This window comes from Zonotrichia albicollis, chromosome 6, assembly GCF_047830755.1.
Source record: "Zonotrichia albicollis isolate bZonAlb1 chromosome 6, bZonAlb1.hap1, whole genome shotgun sequence".
Classification (NCBI taxonomy): domain Eukaryota; kingdom Metazoa; phylum Chordata; class Aves; order Passeriformes; family Passerellidae; genus Zonotrichia; species Zonotrichia albicollis.
In genome coordinates this window covers 46,953,005-46,977,541 of record NC_133824.1, presented here as the reverse complement: position 1 = coordinate 46,977,541, position 24,537 = coordinate 46,953,005, and the positions used below count along the sequence as shown (strand labels likewise).

Genomic DNA, 24,537 nt, shown 5'->3' with positions numbered 1-24,537 from the left:
AGCCAAAGGGCTGCACGCCTGGGAGCGGCTGGCAGGCGGTTTCGTACCCGGCCGGGGCCGTTCCGCGCCGGAGGAGGCTGTCGCTCCCCGGGCAGGGCTGCCCCACGCTCGGCACGTCCGGGCCGCGGCGGGGCGGGCTCGGTGCGGGGGGCGGTGCCGGTCCCTCCCCGCGTCCCTCCTCTCTCGCCGCTCCTCCCGCCCCGTGCCGGCGCCATGGCGGGCCCGGGCGGTGCCGACGGTGCCGGGGACGCCGGGGATGTGCTGAGCGGCGTCAGCGAGCGGCGGTGCCGGGCGCGGCTGGCGGCGGGGGGCGCGGGGGGCGCGGCGGCGGCGGCCGCGGTGCTGGTGCCGCTATGCTCGGTGCGCGGCCGCCCCGCGCTGCTCTTCACGCTCCGCTCCCGCCGCCTCGCCGGCCCCCACAGCGGCGACGTCAGGTACCGGCGGGGGGAGCGGGCACCGGGGCCGGGCCGGCCCTGACTCCAGCCCCCGATCCCTCCCGCAGCTTCCCCGGTGGGCGGCGGGACCCGGCGGACGGGGACGCGGTGGCCACGGCTCTGCGGGAGACGCGGGAGGAGCTGGGGGTGGCGGTGGCAGCCACCAGCGTCTGGGGACAGCTTCGGACGCTGCCCGACAGGGTACCGGGGATCGGCGGGGCTTGGAGGCGCGGGGACAAGGGCGGGCAGGGACACGGGATGGGTTCAAGGTGACGGGGAAGGCGGCAGCGTCACGGGTGACAGGGGTAAGGCAGCAGGGTCATGAGTGACGGGTTCGAGGTGACGGGGACAAAGGTTCTGGCGTGATGGCTTTGGGGTGACAGGGGTTGTGGTGACAGGAATAAGGTCACAGGGACCCAGAGAAGGAAGGGGTTCAGTTGACAGAGATAAAGCAGTAGGGACACAGGGGACAGAGCAACGGTTCTGGGTGACAGGGACAAGGCGAGGAGATGGGTGACAGGGTGCAGGTGACTGGGGTCCAGGGAGACAGGAGCACAGGTGAGGGGGGCTTGCAGGCTGCAGCGGATTGGAATGACAGGGAAAAGGCAGCAGGGTCATGGGTGACAGGGACAAAGCAACAGGGTCATGTGTGGCAGATTCAGGGGGACAGGGACATGGGTGACAGGTGTTACAAATGATGACGATTCTGGGTGACAGGGACAGGTCAGGAGGGCATGGGTGACAAGAATTCTGGTCATTCAAGGTGAAAGGCCAAAAGCCACTGGTGAGGGGGTGACACAGAGGGTGGGTGCCTACCCTGGGTGCAGTGGGTCAAGGCATGGGCACTTTGGGGAGGGGGTGTCACCCTGTCCCTCGCTGACACACCTTCCAGCATGGAATGACCGTGGCGCCCGTTGTGGCCAACCTGGGGCCGCTGGAGGCCTTGACACTGAACCCCAACCCTGATGAGGTGAGTGGCTCCTCCCCAGGGCTGCTCCCCTTCCCGTGGCAGCCGCTCCTGTCACTGTGGTCTGTGTGACAGGTGGAGGAGGTGTTCACCCTGCCCCTGGCTCACCTGCTCCGCGAGGAGAACCAGGGCTACACCCACTTCCGCACGGCCAGCGGCTATGGATACACCCTGCCCGTGTTCCTCAACGGCCCCCACAAGGTCTGGGGGCTCACGGCCATCATCACCGAGCTGACCCTGGAGCTGCTGCTGCCCGGCCGCTACCGCAGGAAGACCCACGTGCCCCCGCGGAAAGCCCCGGCCTGAGTGGGCAGGGGCGGCTGCAGGGCCCCTGTGCCTCGGTTCTCCACGTGCATGGGGAAACGGCTCTGAGCCCTGCAGGGATGTCGCACACTGTGATTCAGTAAAAGCCATGTTTGGAACTGCCCTGGGCTCCGAGTTGTGGACTGTGGCCAGGACAGCTGTCCCTTGGCACGGGCACAGGAGGAGGAGTCTTGGTGCCACCGTGGCGGGGACAGGGAGTGTGGGGTCCCCAAGGAGGGGACTGTGTCTGTTAGTACCCCACAGCCATTGCCTCTGCCCCACCCCTAGCCTCATGGAAATCCAGGATCTCCCCTCAGGCTCCATCTGTGTGACCCCATGATCCCTGGTGATCTCATGCTCCAGGGGCAGCAGGACCTTGAGGCCCTCTGTGCCGTCAGTCCCTTCCTACCATTTAATGTCCACAGCAGAGCCTGGGAGCACAGCAGCATTTATTGAGAAGCCTCTGAGTGCTGCCAGCACCCCAGAAACCCCTTCCAAGCAGGACCAGGGAGGTGTGGTGGTGGATCCTTACGCCGATGCCGCTCGGGCTTTGCCCTCGTTGTAGCGCCGCATCCTCTCCTCCAGCTCGGGGCGGAAGTGGCGGATGAGGCCCTGCATGGAGCGGGGCAGTGGTTAACGGGGTGGGGGAAGGTTGCCGGCCCCTTCCAGCCCTCCGGGCCCCTCACCTGCACGGGCCAGGCCGCGCCATCGCCCAGGGCGCAGATGGTGTGTCCCTCGATCTGCTTGCTGATCTCCCAGAGCGCATCGATCTCAGCAGCCTGCGCGTCGCCCCGCACAAACCGCGCCATCACCTTGTTCATCCAGTCCACACCTGCGGGAATTGGGATGGGGATGAGTCCCTGCAGTGCCCCACCCCACCCCACAGCCCCCCAGCCCCTCAGCCACGGCCCCCACTCACCTTCCCGGCACGGGGTGCACTGCCCACAGCTCTCATGCTTGTAGAACTCGATCAGCCGTGCGATGGCTTTGACGATGTCGGTCTGGGAAGAGAGGGAGGGTGAGGAAGGCAAGGGTCCCACCGTGGCTGGGGGAGCCGGGGGAGCCCACCCCTCACCGATTTATCCATGACGATGACGGCGGCTGTGCCCAGCCCGCTCTGCGCCTGCACCAGGGAGTCGAAGTCCATCAGCACGGTCTCACACACAGACTTGGGCAGCAGCGGCGTGGAGGAGCCGCCCGGGATGACGGCCAGCAGGTTGTCCCAGCCCCCGCGGACGCCTCCTGCAAAGAGGAGGGTCAGGACAGGCAGCTCCTGCCCCGCTGCGGCCCCGCTCAGAGCAGCACTCACCGGCGTGTTTCTCGATGAGCTCCTTCAGCGGCACCGACATCTCCTCCTCCACCGTGCAGGGCGTGTTGACGTGCCCCGAGATGTTGAAGAGCTTGGTGCCGGAGTTCCGCTCCCGGCCAAAGCTGGCGAACCAGGCGCCGCCGCGCCGGCAGATGGTGGGGGCCACCGACACCGTCTCCACGTTGGCCACCGTGGTGGGGCAGCCGAACACACCTGGGGAAACATCAGGAAAAAATTCCTCCCTGTGAGGGTGGTGATGCCCTGGCACAAGTGGCCCAAGGATGCTGTGGATGCCGCATCCCTGAAGTGTCCAAGGCCAAGTTCAACAGGGCTTGGAGCAACCTGGGATCGTGGTAAGTGGCCCATGGGAGTGGGGTGGAATGAGACAGCTCCCTTCCAACCCACACCATTCTATGGAACAGTGGGAGCTCTTAATGGATGTGGTGTTGGCTGTGGTGTTGTCCCTGCAGCAGGACGGTGTCCTGGGGACAGTTGTTTTGGGGTGGCAGCTGGGAACTGGGGACAGAGCCGTGGTGCCGTACCCACGTCAGCGGGGAAGGGGGGCTTGAGGCGGGGCTTCCCCTGCTTGCCCTCGATGGATTCGATGAGCGCCGTCTCCTCCCCGCAGATGTAGGCGCCGGCGCCGCGCACCACGAACACGTCAAAGGCGTATCCCGAGCCGCAGGCGTCGCCGCCCAGCAGCCCGGCCTCGTAGGCCTCGCGGATGGCCACCTGCAGGGGGCAGGGGGTGAGGCCCGGAGCGCCCCGAGCCCCGCCGGGGCTGTGGGGCGGCTGTGGGGTGGTTGTCGGCTGCTCTCCGCACCTGCAGGTTGGAGGCCTCGTTGTAGAACTCCCCGCGGATGTAGATGTAGGCGGCGCGGGCACCCATGGCGCGCCCCGCCACCAGGCAGCCCTCCAGCAGCTTGTGCGGGTCGTGCCGCATGATCTCCCGGTCCTTGCAGGTGCCCGGCTCGCCCTCGTCCGCGTTCACCACCAGGTACTTGGGTCTGCGGGCAGCTCCAGTCAGGGGGGGCTCCCCACAGGCCGGGGCCGCGCTACCGGAGCTGTCCGGTCTCACCTCCCGTCCGAGGGCTTGTTCATGAAGCTCCACTTGAGCCCGGTGGGGAACCCGGCGCCGCCGCGGCCCCGCAGCCCCGAGGTCTTGATCTCGCCAAGGATCCAGTCCACGCCCTTGAGCAGGATCTCCTTCGTCTTGTACCAGTCCCCGCGGCGCAGCGCGCCCCGCAGCCTGCGGGCACCGGGCACGGTGACACCGGGATGGGGCACCGGGCACGCTGGCACCGGCACGGGGCGCCGGCGCTCCCCACGCTGCTCCCGCTACTCACCGCCAGTCGTGCCGCCCGTAGAGGTTGGTGAAGATCCGGTCCTCATCCCGCAGCGACCCGAACTGCGTCTTCTTGGGCGCCGTCTGCGGGGACACATGGATTCAGCCCCGGGAACACCGGGAGCGGTACCGCAGCGTCCCGGCGCTCCCCGCCCCGTCCCCGCTCACCGAGAAGGAGGCGGCGGGCAGGCGCCGCAGCGCCAGGAGCTGCCTGCCGGCCATGGCGGGGGGTACCGCCACCGGGACCCGCCGCCGTCACCTTCAGCCGCCCCCGGTGACGTCACGGGGAGCGACGGCGGCGCGGCAGTGACGTCACGAGAGAGGCCGGCCCAGAGTAGCTTTGGGGCGGGGCCGCGCGGAGGGGGCGGGGCCGGAGCGGGGGGCGCGGTCACAAGGCGGGCTCGCGGGGCCGAGGGGGCGTGGCCTGGCTGTTGGCGCGCCGGCACGTGCCCCGCGCCCGGCCCGGGTCGGGTTTCGGTGCTGAAACCGGAGCTCCCCGTCCGCCCCCACCGGAGCCCCCCGGGGCGCCCCTCTCCCCTCCCCCAGCGCCCCGGGGGGTCGCTGCGCTCCACCCGATATCCTGCGCTCCGCGGCGGGTCCCGGGGACGGCGGTGGCCTCGTCCCTGCGAGGAACGGGCGCAGGTCCGGGCGATCTGGTTTCCTCCTGCTCGGTCCCGGTAGTGGGGAGAAGGAGCAGGAGCGGGCGGGATGTTCTTCCTCTTCCGCGGCCCGCAGCGGCGCAGCACTGGCAGCCCCGCGCCCCCCGCCTGCCGGGGCACCCCCCGGCGCCACGGCCCCGGCCGGAGAGGGGCCCGCGGCTCCCGGCCGGCCCCTCGGCTCAGGGGTCCCGGCACCGCCGGCACTGCGGGCAGCCAGGGCAGATTAAGCCGTAGTGGTGCGTCCCCCGTGGAGCTTCAGCGGCCTGCCCAGGAGCCGGGGCCCCGGCCGTCCCCCGCTTTTGGGCAGGTAACTGGGGACGGGCCCGGGGCACGGTGGGTGCCGGGGATGCTGCGTGCCTTCGCAGGGAGGCTGCAGGACTGGGGAACAGCTGGGCGGCTGCCCACATCTGGAGCAGGGCGGCCGAGCGGGGAATAATCCGGAGGATTATGCACGCGGGCGCGGCACCCACCCCCCCGCGCTTGCCCTGCATATCCCCAGATATTCCATAAAAACCTCAAATCCCCGGTGGCAGCCCCGCGGTCTGCGCCAGCCGGCCCCCCCGGGGCCAGGCATGTCCTGCGGCGAGGGGGCAGCCCCCAGCCATGGGCAACTGCACCAAGACCCCTGAGCGGCGGCTCCCCAAGGCACGGCAGGGCTGCGGCACCCGCGGGGCAGCAGGAGGGGGAGGGGGGGGGGGGTCCCTGCTCGGCTCCCGCCTCGCCGCTGACGCCTGCTCCACCCGCAGGATGGGAAGCCGCGCTCGGGCGCTCCAGGCTCCGGCGCAGGGGACCCTGAGGACGTGCTGGACGCGGCGCAGACCCCCCCGATGCAGGGATACTCGGTGCTGCAGGGGCTGGTGGGGCCGGCCTGCATCTTCCTGCGGCAGAGCATCGCCATCACCCAACGGGTACGGCACCGTCCTTCCCCTCCTCGTGTGCTCCCGGGGGGCGCAGGGCAGAATCCCTGTGGGATCCCCGGGAGCAGGACCCCTCCTTCGTCTCTTCCCCTTCTCTCTTCCCCAGGACCGGGAACTGCGGCCCGAGGAGATCGAAGGTGAGCTGCTGGGGAGGGGGTCCCGCTCGGGCGGGTGGCGGTGCCGGTGGTGACGCTGTGGTGTCCCCAGAGCTGAAGCAGGCGTTCCGGGAGTTCGACAAGGACCACGACGGCTACATCAGCTACAAGGACCTGGGCGAGTGCATGCGGACCATGGGCTACATGCCGACGGAGATGGAGCTCATCGAGCTGTCCCAGCAGATCAGTACGTGGTGGGGCAGCGGGTGCCCGTCAGTCCCTGCCCCCTGCTCCCCTGACACCCCTCTCCTGCCGCAGCCGGGGGCAAGGTGGATTTTGATGATTTCGTGGAGCTGATGGGCCCCAAGATGCTGGCGGAGACGGCGGATATGATTGGGATCAAGGAGCTGCGTGACGCCTTCCGCGAGGTACGGGGGCAGTGGGGACAGACAGGTAGGCTGCCAGCGTGCCAGGGGTGGCCGGTGGCAACGGGACCTTGTCTGTAGTTTGACAGCAATGGGGACGGACAGATCAGCATGGCGGAGCTGCGGGAGGCCATGCGCAAGCTCCTGGGGCAGCAGCTCAACTATCGGGAGGTGGATGAGATCCTCAAGGACGTGGATCTCAATGGCGACGGCCTGGTGGACTTCGAAGGTAGGAGCAGGGAAGGGGCCAGGAGCGCTCCCAGGGACAGCTGGGATGTTCCAGGTGTGTTCCCTCTCCTCCCCCGGCAGAGTTTGTGCGGATGATGTCGCGCTGAGGGCGGCATGTGCCAACGCAGGACCCGAGCTCCCCGTGCCTTACAAAGACGAGGGGGCCACGGAGGGACCCCCAGCTCCAGGGGCTGGGGCGGTGCTGGCACAGCGGTGCCCGTGCCCAGGGTGAGGCCGGGCACCAGGGCTGCTCCGATGCTGTGCTCTGACCGTGGCAGGAGGCACCGGGGCCAAATTCGGGACCCTTCTCTGCACAGGCTCTGCCGAGCTTCGACTACTCTTGCCCTCATCTCTGCTCTCTCCGTGCATCATCCCCCTTCCCACCTGGACCTCACCCTGCAAGTCCCACCATCGTGGTCCCCTCTCCTTCAGCTGTGCCCCATCCCTGCTGCTCATCCCTCCAACCTCCATTCCCACTCTGTGTGCCGCACTGAGCCCCTCAGCCTCCCCCACACCAGGTTTATTGCGGACTGCACAGCATAACCCACCCCTCACCACGGTTTGAGCTCAGACCCACCCCAGACCCGCCTAGGGTGAGGCATCCGCCCCCTTTTGGGGCTGGCACAGACCGTCATGGATGTTCTGGCAGCCCCTAGCACAGGGGAGACTCCCAGCAGCCCAGCCGGGAGACCCTCCAGGGGTGAAATTAAGCATTTCTGGGTGGAAGGGCCTCAGCCAGCTGCAGGCAGGGCTGCTGTAGGTACCCTCCCTGCCCTGGCTGCAGTTTTGGGGCCAATTTTGCCCTTTTGAAATTAAAACTCTCTGTACAGACTTTTGGCTTGTGTTTTTTGTTGTTTCCAAAGAGTTTATTCGTGGTTGTTCCATCCACTGGTATCCCCCAAAACCCTAGACTCCCACTGTGCCTCACGGGAGCCCCCCAGGGAGCCGGGACCGCGGGCACAGGGCTCCGGGGAATGAGCGGCCGGCGGGTGGGGCCGGTTCCCCAAAGTCCGGGCCGGTGTTCACCCCCGCGGAGAGTCGGGACGCCCTGATCGACGGCGGCTCGGGGCTGTGGGGTGACACGGGGGCTCTTGGCGGCGGGGGCAGCGCGGCAGTGCCGCTCCCGGTGCCCCCCCCGCGCCCCCGGGGCGGTGGCGCCCGTCGGTCACGTGACACCGAGAGAAGCCCCGCCGAGCGAGGGGGCGTGGCCCGCATAGCAGTCACGTGGTCAGCTAGGCACCGAGGGGGCGGGGCCGACGCCGCGTGTCTCCACGGTGACCGGCCGGCCGGCGCGCGGCGGCGTGATGACGTCGCGCTCGTGACGCGCCTGCGTCATCACCGCGAGCGCCGGCGGCGGCGGAGGGGGGAGAGACCCGGGTCAGGCCGGGGCCGCGCAGCACTACCGGGAACCGGGGCCGCTGCGCTCCGCTCCGGTTCCCGGCTTCTCGCCGGGCCGAGCGGGGCCGAGCTGAGCTGAAGAGGGGCGGGCACCGACGATACAACCGGCGGGGCGAGCGCGGGGGCCGCACGCCGACCCCCGCCGCGGGGCTCCAGGGATCCGGGAGCGGCGGGCGGCCGTCGGGGATGTCCTACAAGCCCATCGCTCCCGCCCCCGCTACCCCCGGAGCCGCCAGCGCCAGCCCCGCCCCGCCGGGGCCCGGGGCACCGTCCGCCGGTGAGAGAACGCCGCGGTAACCGCGGGGGACGGGGGGCACCGAGAGCGGAGAGGGACCGGAGGGATGGAGGGGGGTACCCCGGGAAGGGATGGTACCGGATCAGGGTGGTACCGAGGAAGAGGGAGTGCGGCCGTGACTCTCAGTTTCTCGCAGCCACGAGTGTCCCGTCGCCCTCCGGTTCCGTCCCTGGCGCCGCCGCCCCTTTCCGGCCGCTCTTCAATGACTTCGGGCCGCCGTCCATGGGCTACGTGCAGGTGAGGCGCGGCGCCGGGGCCGCCGGGGCCAGGCACGGCGGCGGAGGCGGCCCCCAGCCCCTCCGTCCCTGCTTGTCCCCCTGTTCCCGCAGGCCATGAAGCCCCCCGGGGCGCAGGGCTCGCAGAGCACCTACACGGACCTGCTCTCGGTCATCGAGGAGATGGGGAAGGAGATCCGGCCCACCTACGCCGGCAGCAAGAGCGCCATGGAGCGGCTGAAGCGGGGTAGGGGCAGGGTGGGGACCCGGGCGCCCCCGAGGCTCCTCAGCCCCGCGGGGAGCCACTGAAGGGTGATACGAGGTGTCCCTGTGCTTCTCCCCGCAGGGATCATCCACGCCCGGGCGCTGGTCAGGGAGTGCCTGGCAGAGACAGAGCGAAACGCCCGCACGTAACGGCAGCTGCCACCCGGGAGACCCCGGGACCTCCCGGTGGTGGCGGCGGGGACGGGGGGGCCGCCGTGCTGCCCGAGCCCCCCCTCCCCGCGCTCTCCGCTCTTTATAAATGCGTGTTTTTATAAATAAAGGACAATGTTGGGACTTGGCCTCGGTGTGTCCCCGCGGGGGTGGGTCCCGATGGCGATGGTGGGACGCGGGGTAGAGGTGGGGGAGTCTGGGAGGGGTTTGGAGGCGCGCTGGGTGGGTGTCCCGGAGCTGAGAGTGCGGGAGTGATCGGACCACTCGTTGATCACTTAAAAGAGTGGCTTTTAAAATAAAACACCGGGTTTTTCCGGGGGCGGCGGTGCCGGTACACGCGGAGCGCCCATGAGTGGCGCTCGCTGCCTTCCGCTCTCTGACGTCACGGGCCCCCCCCTCACCTCCATACGTCACGGCTGTCGCCGTGGGAACGGGCTGTGATGTCACGATCCGAGGGGCCGGTGCGGAGCAGCGCAGGTTTGGTGGGGCCGGGGGGCGGCGGGGACCGGGCGGGAAGGCGGGGGGAGTGGAGGGGGCCGCGTTGCCATGGCAACGGAGCCGAGACCAGTGGGGCCGAGCCGGGCCGAACCCGGGGCCGAGAGGGGCCGAGCGGTACCGGACTGAGCCGAACGCGAGACTAAGCCGGGCCGAACCCGGGGCCGAGGGTGGCCGAGCGGTACCAGACTGAACCGAACCGGGAGCCGAGCGGTACCAGACTCCGCCGAACCCGGGGCCGGGGTTTTTCGAGCCGGGCCGAACCTGGGGCCGAGCGGTGCCGAGCGGTACCGAACTCAGCCGAGCGTGGTGCCGAGCCGGGTCGAACCCGGGACCGAGCGCAGCCGAGCGATACCGGACTGAACCGAAACCGGAGCCGAGCGATTACCGGATTCAGCCGAACCCGGGGACGGAGTGGCTCCGAGACGGGCCGAACCCGTATCGGGCTGAGCTGAGTGTGCCCCGAGCGGTTCTGGAGGGGTGCCGAACCGGCCCGAGCTGTCCCGGAGCCGGCCCGGTCCCGTGTAACGGAAACCCCCTCAGGAGCTGCCCCCGCTGTGCCCCGCCGCCGCCATGCTGATCAAGGAGTACCACATCCTGCTGCCCATGAGCCTGGAGGAGTACCAGGTGGCCCAGCTGTACATGATCCAGGTGGGAATGCGGGGCTGAGCGTGAGGGCTCGGGGGAGCTGCGGGGCTGAGCGGGGGTACCTGGGGATGCACGGTCTGGGGGGTGAGCCCGGGGGCTGCATGGGTCTGGGTTTGTGGGGCTGAGCCTGAGGGGTGTGGGGACCAAGCGCCGAGCCCGAGGGGGTGCACAGAGCTGTGGGGCTGGGCATGGGGAGCTGGAGGGGTGCAGGGATCTGGGCACTGTGACTGAGGGGTGCACAGAGCTGTGGGGCTGGGCATGGGGAGCTGGAGGGTGCAGGGATCTGGGCACTGTGACTGAGGGGTGCACAGAGCTGTGGGGCTGGGCATGGGGAGCTGGAGGGTGCAGGGATCTGGGCACTGTAACTGAGGGGGTGCAGGAGGCTGGGAGAGGCTGGAGATTGTAGCCTGAGGGGTGTAGAGGGCTGTGGGGAGGCATGAGGGATGCTGAGGCTGAGCCTGAGGGTATACAGGGGACTGTGAGGCTGAGCATAGGGTGCTGGAGGGTCTAAGGGGGCTGTGGGGCAAAGTGTGGGGAGCTGTAGGGCTGAGCATGGAGCCTGGTGGGGCACGGCAGGGGGCTGAGGCTGATGCCAAAGGATCACCCTTGCAGGTTGCAGGGGTTTCACTGAGGCTCCGGGGGGGTTTGGGACCAGCGAGCCAAGCAGGGGGTGCTGTGAGCAGGTGTGGGGCCGGTGGATGCCGGCACATGGGGCAGGAGTGTACACGGACCCTGGGCGCCCGTGGGGGTGGGGTCTCGGGGCTTGGAGGGGCCGCACCGAGCCATCGTCTCTGTGCAGAAGAAGAGCCGGGAGGAGTCGAGTGGCGAGGGCAGCGGCGTGGAGATCCTGGCTAACCGGCCCTACAGCGATGGCCCTGGGGGCAGCGGCCAGTACACCCACAAGATCTACCACGTGGGCTCCCACATCCCCAGCTGGTTCCGGGCTCTGCTCCCCAAAGCCGCGCTCCAGGTGGAGGAGGAGTCCTGGAATGCTTATCCCTACACTCGCACCAGGTGGGAGCAGGGAGGCGGCGGGGTGGGCTGCAGGACTGGCCGTGCCCCTGGGCTCAGTCCTGTGCCCCTCCAGGTACACATGTCCCTTCGTGGAGAAGTTTTCCATTGAGATCGAGACATACTACCGCCCGGATGCGGGGCAGCAGACCAACATCTTCAACCTGAGCGCCGCGGAGAAGAGGCAGAGGATTTTGGGTGGGTATGGCTGGCTTGGGGAGCTGGGCAGGACTCTGTGGCTGCTGGGATTCCCACATAATGCTTTTGGGATGGGTGTGTGGTTGTGATGGGACCTTAGGGACTCAACTTCACTCTTCTTGGGGGTCCTCATGTTTTAGGGATGCTGGAAGTGAAGAGCTCCCTGGATCCTGAGCTCCCTGCCCCAGGTTCTCTGCTCCAAGCTCCTTGCCTGCTCCCTCTCAGCGCTGCTGAATTAAGTTCCACATTAAAGATATTTTCAGGGACAGTTTTGTCCTCTGCCTCTTCCCTTGCCTCTATTTCTGTTTGCAGCTTCTCCTTTCTAGTGCCAGCCTACTCCCCTCTCCTTCCGGGTCCCAGCCTTGTTCTGGCATGGATTTGCCTTCTCAGTCTCTCCTGGTGTACATGGGACCCCTGGGTCCTGTGGGGTGTTTTGGATCAGCTGGAGCAGGAGAGCTGGAAAAGCATGTCCCCATTTTCCTACTCCCTGCCCTGCTTCCCCTCTCCCCAGGGCTTTGCTCCAGTTCACTGTCTGCCTCCTTTGTGCTGGGATGGTGGGCAGAACGGGGAGCTCGGGGTGGGATTCTTCCCTGTGCACAGAGTTCCCATTCCCAGTGGTGTTGGACATGGTCAGTTCAGGCGCCAGAGTGTGGAGTGTGACGTGCTGCCTCTTAAAATGGAGGCCCAAAATAGGCACTCGGAGGAAATGATTCATCTGACCTATTTCTCTCCCCGGCTCTTGCAGCACTGGGGATGTCCGGCCGGGATGCCAATGGCTGCGACCTGGGGGCAGAAATTCTGCCCCTACTGCCCTCAGGAAGCCACCAGGGCCAAGCAGATGGCATCAGGACATGGCCCCGTGCCCACTGCCTGGTTTTCTACTCTCTGTGCCCATCCAGTGGGCATTCCACAGGGCACTCAGCATCTCCAGTGGCTGCTGCCTTCCACAGAGAGGAGGGTTGAAGTGGGGCCAGGCCCAGTGTGGATCCCACTGGGATTTCTCTGCCCCGGTATCTTGTAGCACTGACAGATTTAAACCCCTCTCACGTTTCAAAGGGCAATGGAAAAACATGGTCTGGGTGATCCGCAGAGATAACTGCTTCCTTGGCAGCTTTCTCCCAGTGGCAAAAGCAGAGGGAGTTGGATTGTGATGGGAATGACACTGCCAGGAGCTGCTTGGGGACAGCAGGTCCTATCCCAGCTCTTTGCTGCTGTTATCCAAGATGCTTGGCATCATGCTGTGCATTGCGTCATTTTTGTGGATTCAGGGCATCTCTAGTTTTCTTTTCCCCCCCTTTTTTCAGTCCAAGCTGGAGGAAGAGAGGCTGACAGCACCTTAGGGACATCAAGGAGGGCAAATAAATGGGTTTGGCACATCCTAGAATTGGGGACAGGGCTGCAAGATGGTACTGGGAGCGAGTGGGGTGCCCTGGGATCCCCCAGACCATGACCTGGAGACAGGGCTGGAAAAGCCAAATTCTAGCAGATTTGGTGCTGGATTGAGCCCGAACAGCTGTTGGGTCGTGTTTTCCTGGGTGTCCTTCAGGAGCCTTTCTCTGGTCTTGGGAGGTCATCCTCATTTGGGGGGAGCTCACCCTCATTTGGGAAAGGTCACGTTTGTCTGGAGATGGGGCTCATTTTCCTTTCCACCCCCTCTGGCTCTCTGGAGGCTCCTGTGTCACATGGTGATTTTGCTGTGCCCTGGTTTTGGGGGACCCTTGGGCTTTCTGGGGGGAAGCCAGGAACTATGCCAAGTTTTCCCCATGTGCTGTCCCTGTTGTCACCCCCCATGTCCCCCAGGGTGGCTGGGATCACTCTGCAGCTGCCAGATCTGCCAACTAATGCATGTATGTGTGTCAGCCCCGGCTCTCCCCAGCTCCCAGACCCTCCCTCCCTGTGCTGCTCCCTGGGGTGCCGGATTGGGATCCCACGCGGGGACAGAGATGTCTTTGGCTGCACCAAGGGTGTCAGTGATGTTCCAGACATGGGATTTTATAAGTTCTATTAGGAAATTCTTGCCTGTGAGAGTGGTGAGGCCCTGACACAGGGTGCCCAGAAAAACCGTGGGTGCTCCATCCCTGGAAGTGTCCAAGGCCAGGTTGGATGGGGCTTGCAGCAGCATGGGATAGTGGAAGGTGTCCCTGCCCATGGCAGGGGGTGGAATGAGATGATCCCTAAGGTCCCTTCCAACCAAAGCTATTCCAGGTTTCTATGATTCCAGAACTCCAAGATTTTAGAATTCTCAGACAGAGAGTGTTTGCTGCCAGCTGTGTTGGGTGCATGGCTCATGGGAATAATTTGACCTTAATTTTGTCCCTTTTTCCTTATTTTCCGACCTGTGCCCCCTTGCCAAGCGCTGCGGGGTGACAAGCGCCATTCCCCCCACAGACACCATCAACATTGTGCGTGATCCCATCTCCCCCGGGGAATACAAACCTGAGGAGGATCCCAAACTCTACCACTCATCCAAGACGGGCCGGGGGCCGCTGGGGGATGACTGGCTGGAGGCAGCAGCAGCCAGCGGGCCCCTCATGTGCGCCTACAAGCTCTGCAAGGTGGAGTTCCGATACTGGGGGATGCAGTCCAAGATCGAGCAGTTCATCCATGACGTGGGTGAGTTCGGACCCGGGGGTTGCTGGAGGGTTGTTTGGGCAGCCGTGGGATCACACTGGACTCTCCCCCCAGGCTTGAGGAAGGTGATGCTGCGCGCCCACCGCCAAGCCTGGTGCTGGCAGGACGAGTGGACGGACCTGACGATGGAGGACATCCGGCAGCTGGAGGAGGAGACGGCGCGCATGCTGGCGCAGAAGATGGCCAAGTGTGGCGAGGGCGAGGAGCCACCGGCGGCTGGGGTCAGCCCCGAGGGACAGCCGGAGCCAGATGGTCCTGGTGGTCAGGAGGAGGTTGAGCTGCAGGCAGGGACCGATACCCCCTCGGATGATACCTTTGCCAAGCAGTGGTCCACCTCCTCCCGGTCTTCCTACTCTTCCCAGCATGGAGGTGAGACCAGGTCCGGGGTGGTTTTGCCCTTTGCTGCAGTTCTCCATAGGAGATGTGTCAGGGGACTGTTTTGCCTGGCTTGGGTCTCCTGGGCTGGGGCTCTGGGTTTCCCAGGGATGGTCACAGATCTCCCAAGGAGGGATTCTGAGGAACACAGGGATGGCCCCAGATCTCCCTGGGCGTCTGGGTCCATGACCAAGGGGGAGCTGTGGAGCAGGAGAGGGGGTCTCTCTCGCAGCAACGGGCTGTGAGTGCTCACCCCCCATGGGTGGCAGGGGGCGTGTCTCCTCAGAGCCTGTCGGAGTGGCGGATGCAGAACATTGCCCGGGACTCAGAGAACAGCTCCGAAGAGGAATTTTTCGATGCCCACGGTACTGGCACTATGCTGGGACAGGCTGGGTGGGGGAAAGGGCATCTGAGGATGGGAATGCAGGCACCGGGATGTCCCCCCCACCCACGCTTCCCTCCTGCCTCTGCAGAGGATCTGTCTGACAGCGACGAGGTCTTTGCCAAGGAGATGACCAAGTGGAGCTCCAATGACTTCTTGGACACGCTTGAGCGGCCAGCAGAGCTGGATGAGGCACTGGGTGAGCTCTGGGGGTGCTCTGGCCCCAAATCCTGGGGTGGATGTCCTGAGAGGGGCCTGATTCCCACCTGGAGACCCCAGCTGCCTCACCCAGGCCGTGTGCTTACAGGGGATGGAGCCAGCGCCACCAAGGGCGATGGTGAAGGATTGGGAACATCCAGCTTCCCTGAGGTGCGTGTCCCCTCCCTCGGGCCCTGCCCTCCTGCCGTGTCCCCCGACTTGACTGCTCTCCTTCCTGCAGGGAGGCACGGCAGAGAGCACGGAGCAGATGTGCCGGATCCACGCGCTCTTCCTCATCCTCCACAGTGGGAACATCCTGGATCAGGGAGCGGGCGAGCCGGGCTCCAAGCAGGCGGATGTGCAGACTCTGGCAGCCACCTTTGATGCTGTCACCCGCGTCCACTTTCCCGAGGCACTGGGACATGTGGCCCTGCGCCTGGTGCCCTGCCCGCCCATCTGTGCTGCAGCCTACGCCCTTGTCTCCAAGTACGGATTCCCACTGGGAAAGCAGGGGGCTGGGGAGCTGGTATCCTTGGAGAGGGGACTTCACTTCTGGTGGGACATTAAGGACTGGAGAGGCGGTGGGGGTTAGTTCCTGGTGCAGTGTCTTGGGCCAAGCCAGTGTTGTGTGATAAGATGGGATGGGAAACATATAATTCCTGGTGTGGTATTCCAGGACATGCAGGTGTTTTGGTGTGGGATGAGGACAGTGGGGCAGGATGGGATGGGATGGGATAGGATGGGGGATAACTCCTCATGAAGCTTCCTGGGTTGAGCAAGCATCGTGCAGAGAGATGGGGACATCAAGGCAGCATGAAATGGCATGGAATTGGATGGAATGGGGTAACTCTGGATACAGCATCCTGGATGAGCAAGTGTCTCGTGGTGGGAGGGAACAGGATGGGGATTACTCCTGGTATGGCATCTGGGATGAACAAGTACCATACAGTGGGATGAGGACATCAGAACAGTCACGTTCATCCCTCACTGTGTCCTCTCAGGCTCAGCCCTTACAGCCATGACAGGGACAGCCTGTCCAGCAGCCAGGACCACATCCCACTGGCAGCACTCCCACTGCTGGCCACCTCCTCAGGCACCTACCAGCAGGCCGTGGGCACCGTCATCACCCGTGCCAACCAGGCCTACACAGCCTTCCTGCACTCTGGAGAGGGCACTGGCTTCTGTGGCCAGGTGAGGTGGAATCTGGGGGGAAGCTTGGCTCTGGGGTCCAGCTGTGACCCTGCATGGAGGGTTTGGGGGTTTCACCCTCCTCATGGATCTGTGGTCTCTGCAGGTGGTGCTGCTGGGGGACTGTGTGGGCGGCATCCTGGGATTTGATGCCCTATGCCAGAGCCGGGCGGGCTCGGGGGGCAGCCGGAGCAGCAGCCGCCGTGGCAGTCTGGTGAGTGCCTTGCATTCCAACACCCCCTGGGGAGGGTTTGGGGGTGCACTGGAGGCTACAAGGGATCTGGGTGTTTGCTGCCTCTCCCTGCAGAGCACAGAGCCCATCTCCCCAGAGCAGTGTGGTGGCCTGGACCCGCTGGCTGATGGGACAGAGGGAGCGCCAGTATTGGGCCAGGCAAGCCCTGAAGCCCCAGGGGCACAGAGGGACAGCCAGCAGCACAGCTCCACAAGCAGGTGAGCCCAAGGGCAATGGTTGGCTGTACTGTCCTTTATCGAAAGGGTGCAATTCCCATTTGCTCCAGGCTGGGAAGGAGCATTTCATGGAGGCCACCTGCCCTGGAGGGATCTTACTGGAGCTCCTCTGGGATAACATGGCCACACCAGGCACAGCTTTGCCTTCAGGATGGTGGGAATTGATGTTGCCATCCCTCCCCATGCCCATTGTCTCTGCTGTCCCAGCCTGCAGGCCAGCGAGGCCCCACTGGAGGCAGAGGCACCCCGGAGCAGTGCCATGGCGCTGGATGGGGGAGAGGGTGCCAGCACCCGCCTCGAATTTAAGGTATCCGGCTTCTTCCTCTTCGGTTCCCCACTGGGGCTGGTGCTCGCGCTGCGCAAGACCGTCATGCCTGCTCTGGATGGTGAGCATCCCTGCCCGCTGTGGTGCCAACCCCTGACCCTCCCTGCAGGGCTCAAGTCCCTGAGTCACGCTCACCTGACAAGCCTGAGCTCCTCAGGACCAACCCAGAGAGCCTTGCTTGGGTTTGAGACTCTTGCATGCCCAGCCCTGGCTGTGTGGGTGTTGGTGGGTGGCTGAATGTTCCTGCTCTGTGCCAGCCTCAGCCTATCTCTGGTGCCTCAAATTTCCCTGTCCAGCCTTTCCTTTTGCTGTGTCCTGCTTTACCCCTCCTGGGTATTTTGCTTCTGGTGCCTCTGACCCTGCTCTGTGCTGCAGTGGCCCAGCTGCGTCCTGCCTGTGAGCAGATCTACAACCTCTTCCACGCTGCCGATCCCTGCGCCTCCCGCCTGGAGCCCCTCCTGGCCAAGGCCTTCCATGCTGTGCCCCCACTCAGCGTGCCCCGATACCAGAAGTACCCCCTGGGTGATGGCACCTCGTCCCTGTTGGGTGAGCAAGTTCCCACCAGGCTGGTGCCAGGCACCCTGGGGCCACGTCAGGGTACCCAGAGCACCCACATCCTGGCTGGGTGTGGGTAGGGGGATGTGCAAGCCCTTCCCACTGCTCTGGGGCTCTGCAGGAGGGCAGGAGGGGTGTTTTGGGGTGGTGGGTGTCCCCAGGGGCTCTAGGTGTGCTCACCCAGCTCTCTCTTCAGCGGAGGCCCTGCAGACACACTCTGCCCTGTTCCTGCCCAAAGTGGATGTGGCTGCTCCCCCTACCCCCACTGGCAGCTTTGGGGGCTTCTGGAAGGGCAATGAGGCGGCAGAGCCCCCCACTCCTGCCAGCACCAGCGAGGTTGTCAAGAGTAAGTGTCATCCCCACCCACCCCATCCCATGTGGGCACCTTAGGCTGCCCAACAAGGGATGAGGTCTGGAAAAGGCTTCATTCCAGCTCTCCCTGCAGTTCTGGAGCGCTGGTGGGGCCCGAAACGCATTGACTACTCTCTGTACTGCCCCGACGCCCTGACTGCCTTCCCCACCATCACCCTGCCCCACCTCTTCCACGCCAGCTACTGGGAATCCTCCGACGTAGTGGCCTTCATCCTGCGCCAGGTACGGTGGGCCCAGTGGGGTGGGTGGCAGGCCGGGGCCGATGGAGGCTGAGCCAGTCCCGCGCTGCCGGCAGGTGATGGAGAAGGAGGGGCCACAGCCTGCCGAGAGCGAGGAGAGCTCCATCTACAGCCCCGCCATCCCGCGGGAGAAGTGGCAGCGCAAGCGCACCCAAGTGAAGATCCGGGTATGTGGCCAGGGGGAGGCCACCTGGGGCATCCTGGGGTGTGTGGGTTCTGGAACAATCCCACAGCCCTGTGGTATCCCAGTGGCGCCTCAGGAGCTCCGCCAGGAGCTGCTGAACACCCCATGTGCCTGCAGAACGTGACAGCCAACCACCGTGCCTGCGATGTCATTGTGTGTGAGGGCAAAGCGCAGGTCCTCAGTGGGCGCTTCATGTACGGACCCCTGGACGTGGTGACACTGACTGGGGAGAAGGTATTGCTGGGCTCAGGGGCCACCAGGACCCCTCAAACAGGGTGGGATGTCCAGGACTGGGCATGGGGCTGGTGTCACCCACAGCAGGGGAAGGATATGGTTAACAGGACCCTGTGTAGGGTGGCGGGAGAAGGTTGTAAGGGCTTGTGTGGGGATGCAGCAGGATGTGGGGGTCCAGCTTTTGCCTAGCCCATTTCCCTCTCTCAGGTGGACATCTACATCATGACACAGCCACTGTCAGGGAAGTGGCTGTACTATGGCACCGAGGTGACGAGTGGCAGTGGGCGTGTGACCTTCACCATCCCTCCAGACAAGGCTCTGGCCATTGGGATCTACCCTGTGCGCATGGTGGTCAGGTGAGGCATTGCCTCAGTTTCTCCTGCAGCCCTTCTGGCAGAGCTACACCTGCTGCTCTGGCAGGAGAGCTGGTGTTGAGCCACCATCTCTGCCTTTGCAGAGGGGACCACAGCTATGCTGAGGCGTACCTGACCGTGGTGGCCCGTGGCACCGAGTCTGTTGTGTTCAGCATTGATGGCTCCTTCACTGCCAGCGTCTCCATCATGGGCAGTGACCCCAAAGTGCGGGCGGGGGCTGTGGACGTTGTAAGGTGGGTGCCCTTCAGTCATGAAGTCAGTTTCCCCATCTTTCATGGTGTGACAACTCAGCTGCAGAGTGTCAGAGCAGGGACAAGGGGCAGGGTATTCCACCACTCCCTTGCCTCCAGCACATCATCATCTCTATGCTGGTGCCCTATTGTGGAAAATAATCCTGTCCAAGTTTGGATGTGGTCCCCAGAGCTCTGCTGGGCCTTCTCCTTGATAAAATCCCTGGGAGCAGGGAGGTTTTGGAGGCAGCACCCACACATGCTGTACTGGGAGATCCCAGCTCCCATAGCAGGACTGTCTCCACACAGGCTTCTGGCAGCCACCCATGTCCCCTCCTAGGCACTGGCAGGACTCGGGGTACATGATCATCTACGTGACGGGGCGCCCCGACATGCAGAAGCACCGCGTGGTGGCCTGGCTCTCGCAGCACAACTTCCCCCACGGCGCCGTGTCCTTCTGCGACGGGCTCACCCACGACCCGCTGCGCCAGAAAGCCGCCTTCCTGCAGAGCCTGCGCACCGAGGTGGCCATGGCGGTGCTGCCGGGACACAGGGCTGGTGCTGGGGTGGTGGGGGCAGTGCTGCATCCTGGTGGGGATGCTGGGAGCTGGAAGCTTCTCGGGGCAGCTTCCAGCCATCCCTCTTAACATGAGGGTGTCCAAGCCCTTAGGGGTAGCTGTCCCTGTGGGAAGGGCTGTTCCTTGCCCTAATGCTCTTGTCCCTGGGCAGGCAGAGATCTCCATAGTCGCTGGCTACGGCTCCACCAAGGATGTTTCCGTCTACAGCTCACTGGGACTTGCGCCAGCACACATCTACATTGTGGGACGGGCCGTCAAGAAGTTCCACAACCAGTGCCAGGTACGGTGGTGGCAGGGCTGGGGACAGACTGGGGACATAGGGGATAATGGCTGACCCTACCAGCTGGCCCTGGCCACTGGCTCAGGCTGTCTGTGTGTCCTGCAGTTCCTCTCTGAGGGTTATGTTGCCCACCTGGCCCAGCTGGAAGCCGCAGCCCTGGCTCACTCCCCCAAGGGCCCCCCACGGCCTGTGCTGGGCAAAGGCACCTATGGCTGCCCGGCGCCTGTCGACTTCCTGCGGAAGCAGAGCCAGCTCCTGCGCTCCCGGGGCTCCAGCCAGGCAGAGCGGGATGGGGGGCCCCCCTCAGCACCCCCCGGTTTTTCCCGGACCAAGCCCCGCAGCATCAGCCTCAAGCTGGAGGGTGAGGAGTGACGGCCATGTCCCCCTTCTGCCACATCCCTGATTTCCCAGCAAGGAGCACCTGGGGCCAGAGCTGGTGCTGGGCCATGAGGCCATTGCAAGGAGATGAGGGTGCTGGGTCCCCTGAGACCAGGGGGTGCTGGGAGAAGGCTCAGAGCTCCCCAGAGGACCAGAGTGATCCCCTCAGGGCAGAGCCACCCTGGGTCCTCCCTGCTGCCCCCAGCCCCATCCCCTGTGGTCCTTTGGGGCCGTTGGGCAGTGCCCAGTGGGGTCTGCACCCCAGGGTCATTATCCCTGTGCAGAACTGGGGGCTGTGGCTGTGCCCCAGAGCGAGTGGCACCTCCCCACCTATTTATTTCCGTCCGGTGTCACAGCGCAGGGCTGGGTTGGGGTTCCAGAGTGGTTCCTCTGTTCCCCCCCTTTCATTTTGGTGTTGAATAAAGAGATGTTATGACAAGGTGCCAGCACCCACGAGTGTGCTCTGTGCTTGTGGCTGCAGGGTTCCCATCCACTGGAAACGCCCTGGGGAGCCTCCAGGGACACCATGTCCCACAGGGAGATGGCTGTGGGGCACAGCAGTTGGTCACAAGCAATTTAGGGAAAAGAGCCTGGGGTGTGTGGGCTGTGCCGATGCTGATACCTTCCCCCTCTCCAACTTGGTTTCCCCTCATTCTACCTCTAGCAGCAAATTTTTGTAGTGACCAGGGGGTGTGACTGGTTTTACTTAAGTTTATCTTGGCATAGCATGATCAGATTTATAGAGATCGCAGGAACAAGCTGTTACTCTATATAAAATATTCCCGACACTGACATGACAAGAGGAGACACTGGGTTGGGATGATAGCAGCAGCCTGGATAAGTGACAATGGCGTGGCACGGAGAACAGGCATGAACGGGTTGGAGCTGGGGCCGAGGCTCAGTGCCGCCCTTCCATGGCCACCATAAAGTATAAAAACATCCAATAAGTGATAAAAGTTGGCAGGAAGCAGCAGGCTCTTGTCACCCACGTATCCCTGGCGTGACGATAAGCCCTGGCTGTGTCCCCAGGCTGTGGCGAGCTCCGGGGCCATTTCCACTGACTTCAAATAAGTAAAATCTGTATTAAACATTAATAAACATCCATGACCATTCCACATGTGGAATATCTAAAGAACCTGTCCCGAGAGCACTGGGCTCTCCCTTGCAGCCACGGACTCTACTGGGAGAAGATGCCCTTGAAGCGGATCTTGTCCTCGGCGTCCTTCTCCCGCAGCCGCGCTTCCAGGCTGCGCAGCTCCTTGGACACCACGGGGCGCAGCGAGGGGTCGAGCGCCAGGACTTTGGCGAAGTCAGCCTGAGCCTCAGCCACGTTCCACACGGCTGCGTGGGCCTTGCCCCGCTTGAAGTAGGCCTTGACATTGTCTGTGGGAAGAGAGCCGGAGTCAGCGGAGGGTTGGGGGTGTCCTGATGCCCTCCAGAGCCACCTGGGGTGGCTCGTGGCTCCTTACCCTCGTACTTGTTGAGGATGGAGGAGCAGTGGTCCAGCACCTCGTAGTACTCCTCACACTGCAGCTTGCACTGGCAATAGTTTAAGAGCAGGGGTGTGATCTTCTGGTCAAGCTCAATCCAGTCTGGAGAGCCTGGCTGCTCCTGTGGCAGATAGAGCAGAGAGAGTGAGGGGCAGCTCTCGAGCCCTGCATTCTCAAGGATGCCTGTGTGTATCTGGGGAGACCCACCTTCATCTGCAGGTTCTTGAGACAGGCAATGGCATCGTAGTATTTGGCAGCTGCCTCAGACACCTTGCCCTGACGGTACAGCTCGTTGCCTTCCTTGTGGATCTGGGGCACAGCCTGGAGCTTCTCCTCATCTGTCATGGCCCATGGGTCCTGCTGGTAGGAGCCGGGTGGCTCCACCTGCCAGCACCCCATCATGCAATCAGAGAACAGGATCATGGAATCATCCAGGTCGGAGAAGACCTCTAGAGTCCTCGAGTCCTGCACTGTCAGGGCCACTACTAAACCACATCCCACATGCCACATCTGTGTGTCTTCTGGACACTTTCACCCCGAGCTCCCCATGCCGGCACCTCACCTTCAGCACCTCGATGTCAAAGATGAGGGGCTGGGGGTTCTTCTGGAGCTCATCGAGGTCGGGGTACCCTAGGGAGTAGTGCTCGTGCATCTGGGCAATGCTGCAGCAGTGCCGCTGCCCCTCCAGCGGGTCCTTCCCTGCTGCGATGTTCCGCAGGCTCTTGGACACCAGTGGGTAAAGCACCACGTGCTGCGGGAGGGAAGGGAGCCGGAATTTGAGGAGGGCGGGGGGAAAGATGTAAGGATGCTCCAGCCTCGAACCGCGCGGCTGGAGCACACCGGGGGCCCTGCCACCCGCGCCCACCACACAAAGTCACCGCCCACTGTACAGGCCACGCCCCCGAGCCACAGACCACGCCCCCGGCAGGTCCCGGGCCCGCCCACCTTGGTGTCGCAGCGGAAGCGTGCGCGCTCGCCGGGCCGCATGGTTCGCAGCGCCGCTTCCCACACCGGCAGCTTGAACTTTTTCCCGGCGATGAGCTCCATGGGCTTCCCCCGCTCCCTGCTGTCGTCCACCGGCGTCTCCTCATCGCCGCACCGCAGCGTCCGGTAGTGGAAAGTGGCCTGAAGCAGCAGGAGGTGCCCGCGACGTCACCATGGCGACGCAGGCGGGGGGTGGGGGGGAGGACGCGCATGCGCGCCTGCCCCGCCGCGTTCCGCTTCCCACATCCCCCACCCCGCCCGTCCCCCCGCAGACCTGACCTTGGTGCCGTCGCGGAAGTCTGGCAGCGGCCCGGTGCCCTCCCGCAGCACCTCCTTGTCCACGCCGTCCGCCCGCAGCTGCTCGACTTGCTGCGCCATCGCGCCCGCTCCGCCCGCGCCGCCAGCCCTGGCTCGGCCGCCTCCGCCGCCGCTCGGTTCTTTCCGGATCGTCGCGGCTGCGCGGGGCTCCCCCTGCCGGCCCGGGGGTGGTGCTGCGGGGCGGGGGCTCCGAGAATGGGGCGTGGTCACTGGATAGGGGGGCGTGTCCAGCAGGGGCAGCCGCGCTCCCGGTTCCCACGTCGTTCTTCTGATTTCCCGTCTCCCCCCACCTTCCTGGGGTGTCATTCCAGGAGACGCGGGAGGCGTTCCGGAATGAAACCTCCTGTGGCACTTCGCCACCTACATGCAAAGGCCGCGGTGTAGAGTGGGAGGTTGATAATGTCGCGGGGACCCGCTGTGAGGGTTCCCGCCTGCCGCGGGGAGAGCGCAGCCGGATCGTCCCCTCCCGGCAGCCCCGGCTGGGACTGCGTGCGGGCGGAAGGACAGGCAGCCGCAGCAGCGCCGTGCGAAACCCTAGGGGCGACACCTCAGTGCTAAACAGGGTTTAGGGCAGCTCACGAGATGTCCTGGGGTGACACGAGGACACTGGCAGGTGGCAGATCCTCAGTCCCACAAAAAGGCTGGTGGTTCATGGCGGTTGTGAAAAATGCGTATTTTATGATTGGCTTTTCGCAAATATTAAAATGAATATTATGTGTTGTGTTACAAAGTAATGCTGTATTAATTCTCTTAAGTAGTGTGTTAAATATAGTTTTAGATTATAAAAAATATTAAGATAGAAACTATGCTATATAGGATACTTTTTTTTGTGAATAAAGGACCTGCAGGAAGATGCAGTCACAGGACACCTAAATCTTTCAGAGAAAAAGAATTTATTGCCTTCTTATCAGAAAAAATTAACTTCTTCCCGCCTCGAAGACGCTGTTAGGATTCGGAGGAAGAAGTTGACAATGACCAGACAGAATCCTGTATTTGAATGGAATTTATGCATCATGTATGAAGTGTATGAATATGCAACAGGCTGTTGCTTTTAAGGATTAATCCTCTGTTAACGGGTGTCCTTTCTCGGGCTTGTGCTGCCCAGTAAAAGGTACCAGGACGTCCATAACTTTTGTCTCTATTGTCTCGTATGGTCCTAATTCAAATTGTCCAAATTATTATTACTCTAATAGTATTACTATTTTTATAACCATTTAATTACTATTAAACTTTGAAAACTTTAAAAACAAGAGATTGGCGTTTTTCACAGCACTGACTACGCTGCTGCAGGAGTGACCCTGTAAGGGAGTGCGCTGTTCTGCTGGCACTGCCACTGCTCAGCGCTGCTGGGAGTGGCTCAGACCCACTGCCACGCTC

The 24,537-nt window shown here is 63.9% G+C and overlaps 6 protein-coding genes across 8 annotated transcripts; 4 read left to right on the top strand and 2 right to left on the bottom strand.

Annotated features, from left to right (window-relative positions):
- The first annotated feature begins 161 nt into the window (after positions 1-161).
- On the top strand, positions 162-1,827 carry NUDT8 (nudix hydrolase 8). Its single transcript, XM_005496909.4, has 4 exons — positions 162-434; positions 503-635; positions 1,327-1,404; positions 1,477-1,827. The coding sequence occupies exons 1-4, from the start codon at positions 214-216 to the stop codon at positions 1,705-1,707; spliced, it is 663 nt and encodes a 220-aa protein (XP_005496966.1). The 5' UTR covers positions 162-213; the 3' UTR covers positions 1,708-1,827.
- A 308-nt stretch (positions 1,828-2,135) lies between these two features.
- NDUFV1 (NADH:ubiquinone oxidoreductase core subunit V1) lies at positions 2,136-4,686 on the bottom strand. Its single transcript, XM_074543481.1, has 10 exons — positions 4,527-4,686; positions 4,360-4,442; positions 4,092-4,262; positions 3,837-4,020; positions 3,556-3,745; positions 3,014-3,226; positions 2,780-2,946; positions 2,624-2,705; positions 2,391-2,536; positions 2,136-2,316 (listed from the first exon to the last, which is right to left on the bottom strand). Exons 1-10 carry the CDS (start codon positions 4,578-4,580, stop codon positions 2,233-2,235), a joined length of 1,374 nt encoding a protein of 457 aa, XP_074399582.1. The 5' UTR covers positions 4,581-4,686; the 3' UTR covers positions 2,136-2,232.
- A 170-nt stretch (positions 4,687-4,856) lies between these two features.
- Positions 4,857-7,513, top strand: LOC141729390 (calcium-binding protein 2-like). Its single transcript, XM_074543487.1, has 7 exons — positions 4,857-5,324; positions 5,764-5,925; positions 6,041-6,071; positions 6,142-6,276; positions 6,348-6,457; positions 6,536-6,683; positions 6,764-7,513. The coding sequence occupies exons 1-7, from the start codon at positions 5,067-5,069 to the stop codon at positions 6,787-6,789; spliced, it is 870 nt and encodes a 289-aa protein (XP_074399588.1). The 5' UTR covers positions 4,857-5,066; the 3' UTR covers positions 6,790-7,513.
- Positions 7,514-7,940: 427 nt separating this feature from the next.
- On the top strand, positions 7,941-9,148 carry CDK2AP2 (cyclin dependent kinase 2 associated protein 2). The gene is made up of 4 exons (XM_074543495.1): positions 7,941-8,357; positions 8,512-8,612; positions 8,705-8,837; positions 8,937-9,148. Exons 1-4 carry the CDS (start codon positions 8,267-8,269, stop codon positions 9,002-9,004), a joined length of 393 nt encoding a protein of 130 aa, XP_074399596.1. The 5' UTR covers positions 7,941-8,266; the 3' UTR covers positions 9,005-9,148.
- A 212-nt stretch (positions 9,149-9,360) lies between these two features.
- On the top strand, positions 9,361-20,817 carry PITPNM1 (phosphatidylinositol transfer protein membrane associated 1). 3 transcript variants are annotated; one of them, XM_074543449.1, is made up of 24 exons: positions 9,361-9,502; positions 10,064-10,171; positions 10,968-11,182; positions 11,256-11,377; positions 13,766-13,990; positions 14,063-14,377; positions 14,653-14,748; positions 14,857-14,964; positions 15,073-15,134; positions 15,205-15,449; positions 15,965-16,154; positions 16,258-16,365; positions 16,459-16,601; positions 16,827-17,005; positions 17,320-17,490; positions 17,696-17,845; positions 17,945-18,093; positions 18,167-18,277; positions 18,412-18,528; positions 18,736-18,884; positions 18,986-19,135; positions 19,473-19,656; positions 19,862-19,990; positions 20,076-20,817. In XM_074543449.1, exons 2-24 carry the CDS (start codon positions 10,094-10,096, stop codon positions 20,391-20,393), a joined length of 3,714 nt encoding a protein of 1,237 aa, XP_074399550.1. In that variant the 5' UTR covers positions 9,361-9,502; positions 10,064-10,093; the 3' UTR covers positions 20,394-20,817. The 3 variants fall into 3 exon arrangements, with proteins under 3 accessions (XP_074399550.1, XP_074399551.1, XP_026654212.2); XM_074543450.1 differs by having other exon boundaries at positions 9,467-9,502; positions 20,096-20,817; XM_026798411.2 differs by lacking the exon at positions 9,361-9,502 and having other exon boundaries at positions 9,529-10,171.
- AIP (AHR interacting HSP90 co-chaperone) lies at positions 20,324-23,334 on the bottom strand. Its single transcript, XM_074543482.1, has 6 exons — positions 23,122-23,334; positions 22,804-22,983; positions 22,421-22,609; positions 22,066-22,242; positions 21,838-21,979; positions 20,324-21,751 (listed from the first exon to the last, which is right to left on the bottom strand). Exons 1-6 carry the CDS (start codon positions 23,218-23,220, stop codon positions 21,546-21,548), a joined length of 993 nt encoding a protein of 330 aa, XP_074399583.1. The 5' UTR covers positions 23,221-23,334; the 3' UTR covers positions 20,324-21,545.
- Positions 23,335-24,537: the final 1,203 nt, after the last annotated feature.

Bases quoted from the DNA above. Each gene is read 5' to 3' on its own strand.
- NDUFV1 (XM_074543481.1), bottom strand. From the start codon at position 4,580: ATGGCCGGCAGGCAGCTCCTGGCGCTGCGGCGCCTGCCCGCCGCCTCC. The intron at 4,263-4,359 runs GTGAGTAGCGGG...CGGTGCCCGCAG, and splicing joins TACGGGCGGCACGACTGGCG to GCTGCGGGGCGCGCTGCGCC. The intron at 3,746-3,836 runs GTGCGGAGAGCA...TGCCCCCTGCAG, and splicing joins ACGAGGCCTCCAACCTGCAG to GTGGCCATCCGCGAGGCCTA.
- PITPNM1 (XM_074543449.1), top strand. From the start codon at position 10,094: ATGCTGATCAAGGAGTACCACATCCTGCTGCCCATGAGCCTGGAGGAG. The intron at 14,965-15,072 runs GTGAGCTCTGGG...GTGTGCTTACAG, and splicing joins AGAGCTGGATGAGGCACTGG to GGGATGGAGCCAGCGCCACC. The intron at 16,366-16,458 runs GTGAGTGCCTTG...CTCTCCCTGCAG, and splicing joins GCAGCCGCCGTGGCAGTCTG to AGCACAGAGCCCATCTCCCC.
- CDK2AP2 (XM_074543495.1), top strand. From the start codon at position 8,267: ATGTCCTACAAGCCCATCGCTCCCGCCCCCGCTACCCCCGGAGCCGCC. The intron at 8,358-8,511 runs GTGAGAGAACGC...AGTTTCTCGCAG, and splicing joins GCCCGGGGCACCGTCCGCCG to CCACGAGTGTCCCGTCGCCC. The intron at 8,838-8,936 runs GTAGGGGCAGGG...TTCTCCCCGCAG, and splicing joins CATGGAGCGGCTGAAGCGGG to GGATCATCCACGCCCGGGCG.
- NUDT8 (XM_005496909.4), top strand. From the start codon at position 214: ATGGCGGGCCCGGGCGGTGCCGACGGTGCCGGGGACGCCGGGGATGTG. The intron at 636-1,326 runs GTACCGGGGATC...CACACCTTCCAG, and splicing joins TTCGGACGCTGCCCGACAGG to CATGGAATGACCGTGGCGCC. The intron at 1,405-1,476 runs GTGAGTGGCTCC...TCTGTGTGACAG, and splicing joins TGAACCCCAACCCTGATGAG to GTGGAGGAGGTGTTCACCCT.
- LOC141729390 (XM_074543487.1), top strand. From the start codon at position 5,067: ATGTTCTTCCTCTTCCGCGGCCCGCAGCGGCGCAGCACTGGCAGCCCC. The intron at 5,926-6,040 runs GTACGGCACCGT...TCTCTTCCCCAG, and splicing joins GCATCGCCATCACCCAACGG to GACCGGGAACTGCGGCCCGA. The intron at 6,072-6,141 runs GTGAGCTGCTGG...TGGTGTCCCCAG, and splicing joins GCGGCCCGAGGAGATCGAAG to AGCTGAAGCAGGCGTTCCGG.
- AIP (XM_074543482.1), bottom strand. From the start codon at position 23,220: ATGGCGCAGCAAGTCGAGCAGCTGCGGGCGGACGGCGTGGACAAGGAG. The intron at 22,610-22,803 runs GTGGGCGGGCCC...TCCCTCCCGCAG, and splicing joins GCTTCCGCTGCGACACCAAG to CACGTGGTGCTTTACCCACT. The intron at 21,752-21,837 runs GTAAGGAGCCAC...CTCTTCCCACAG, and splicing joins CATCCTCAACAAGTACGAGG to ACAATGTCAAGGCCTACTTC.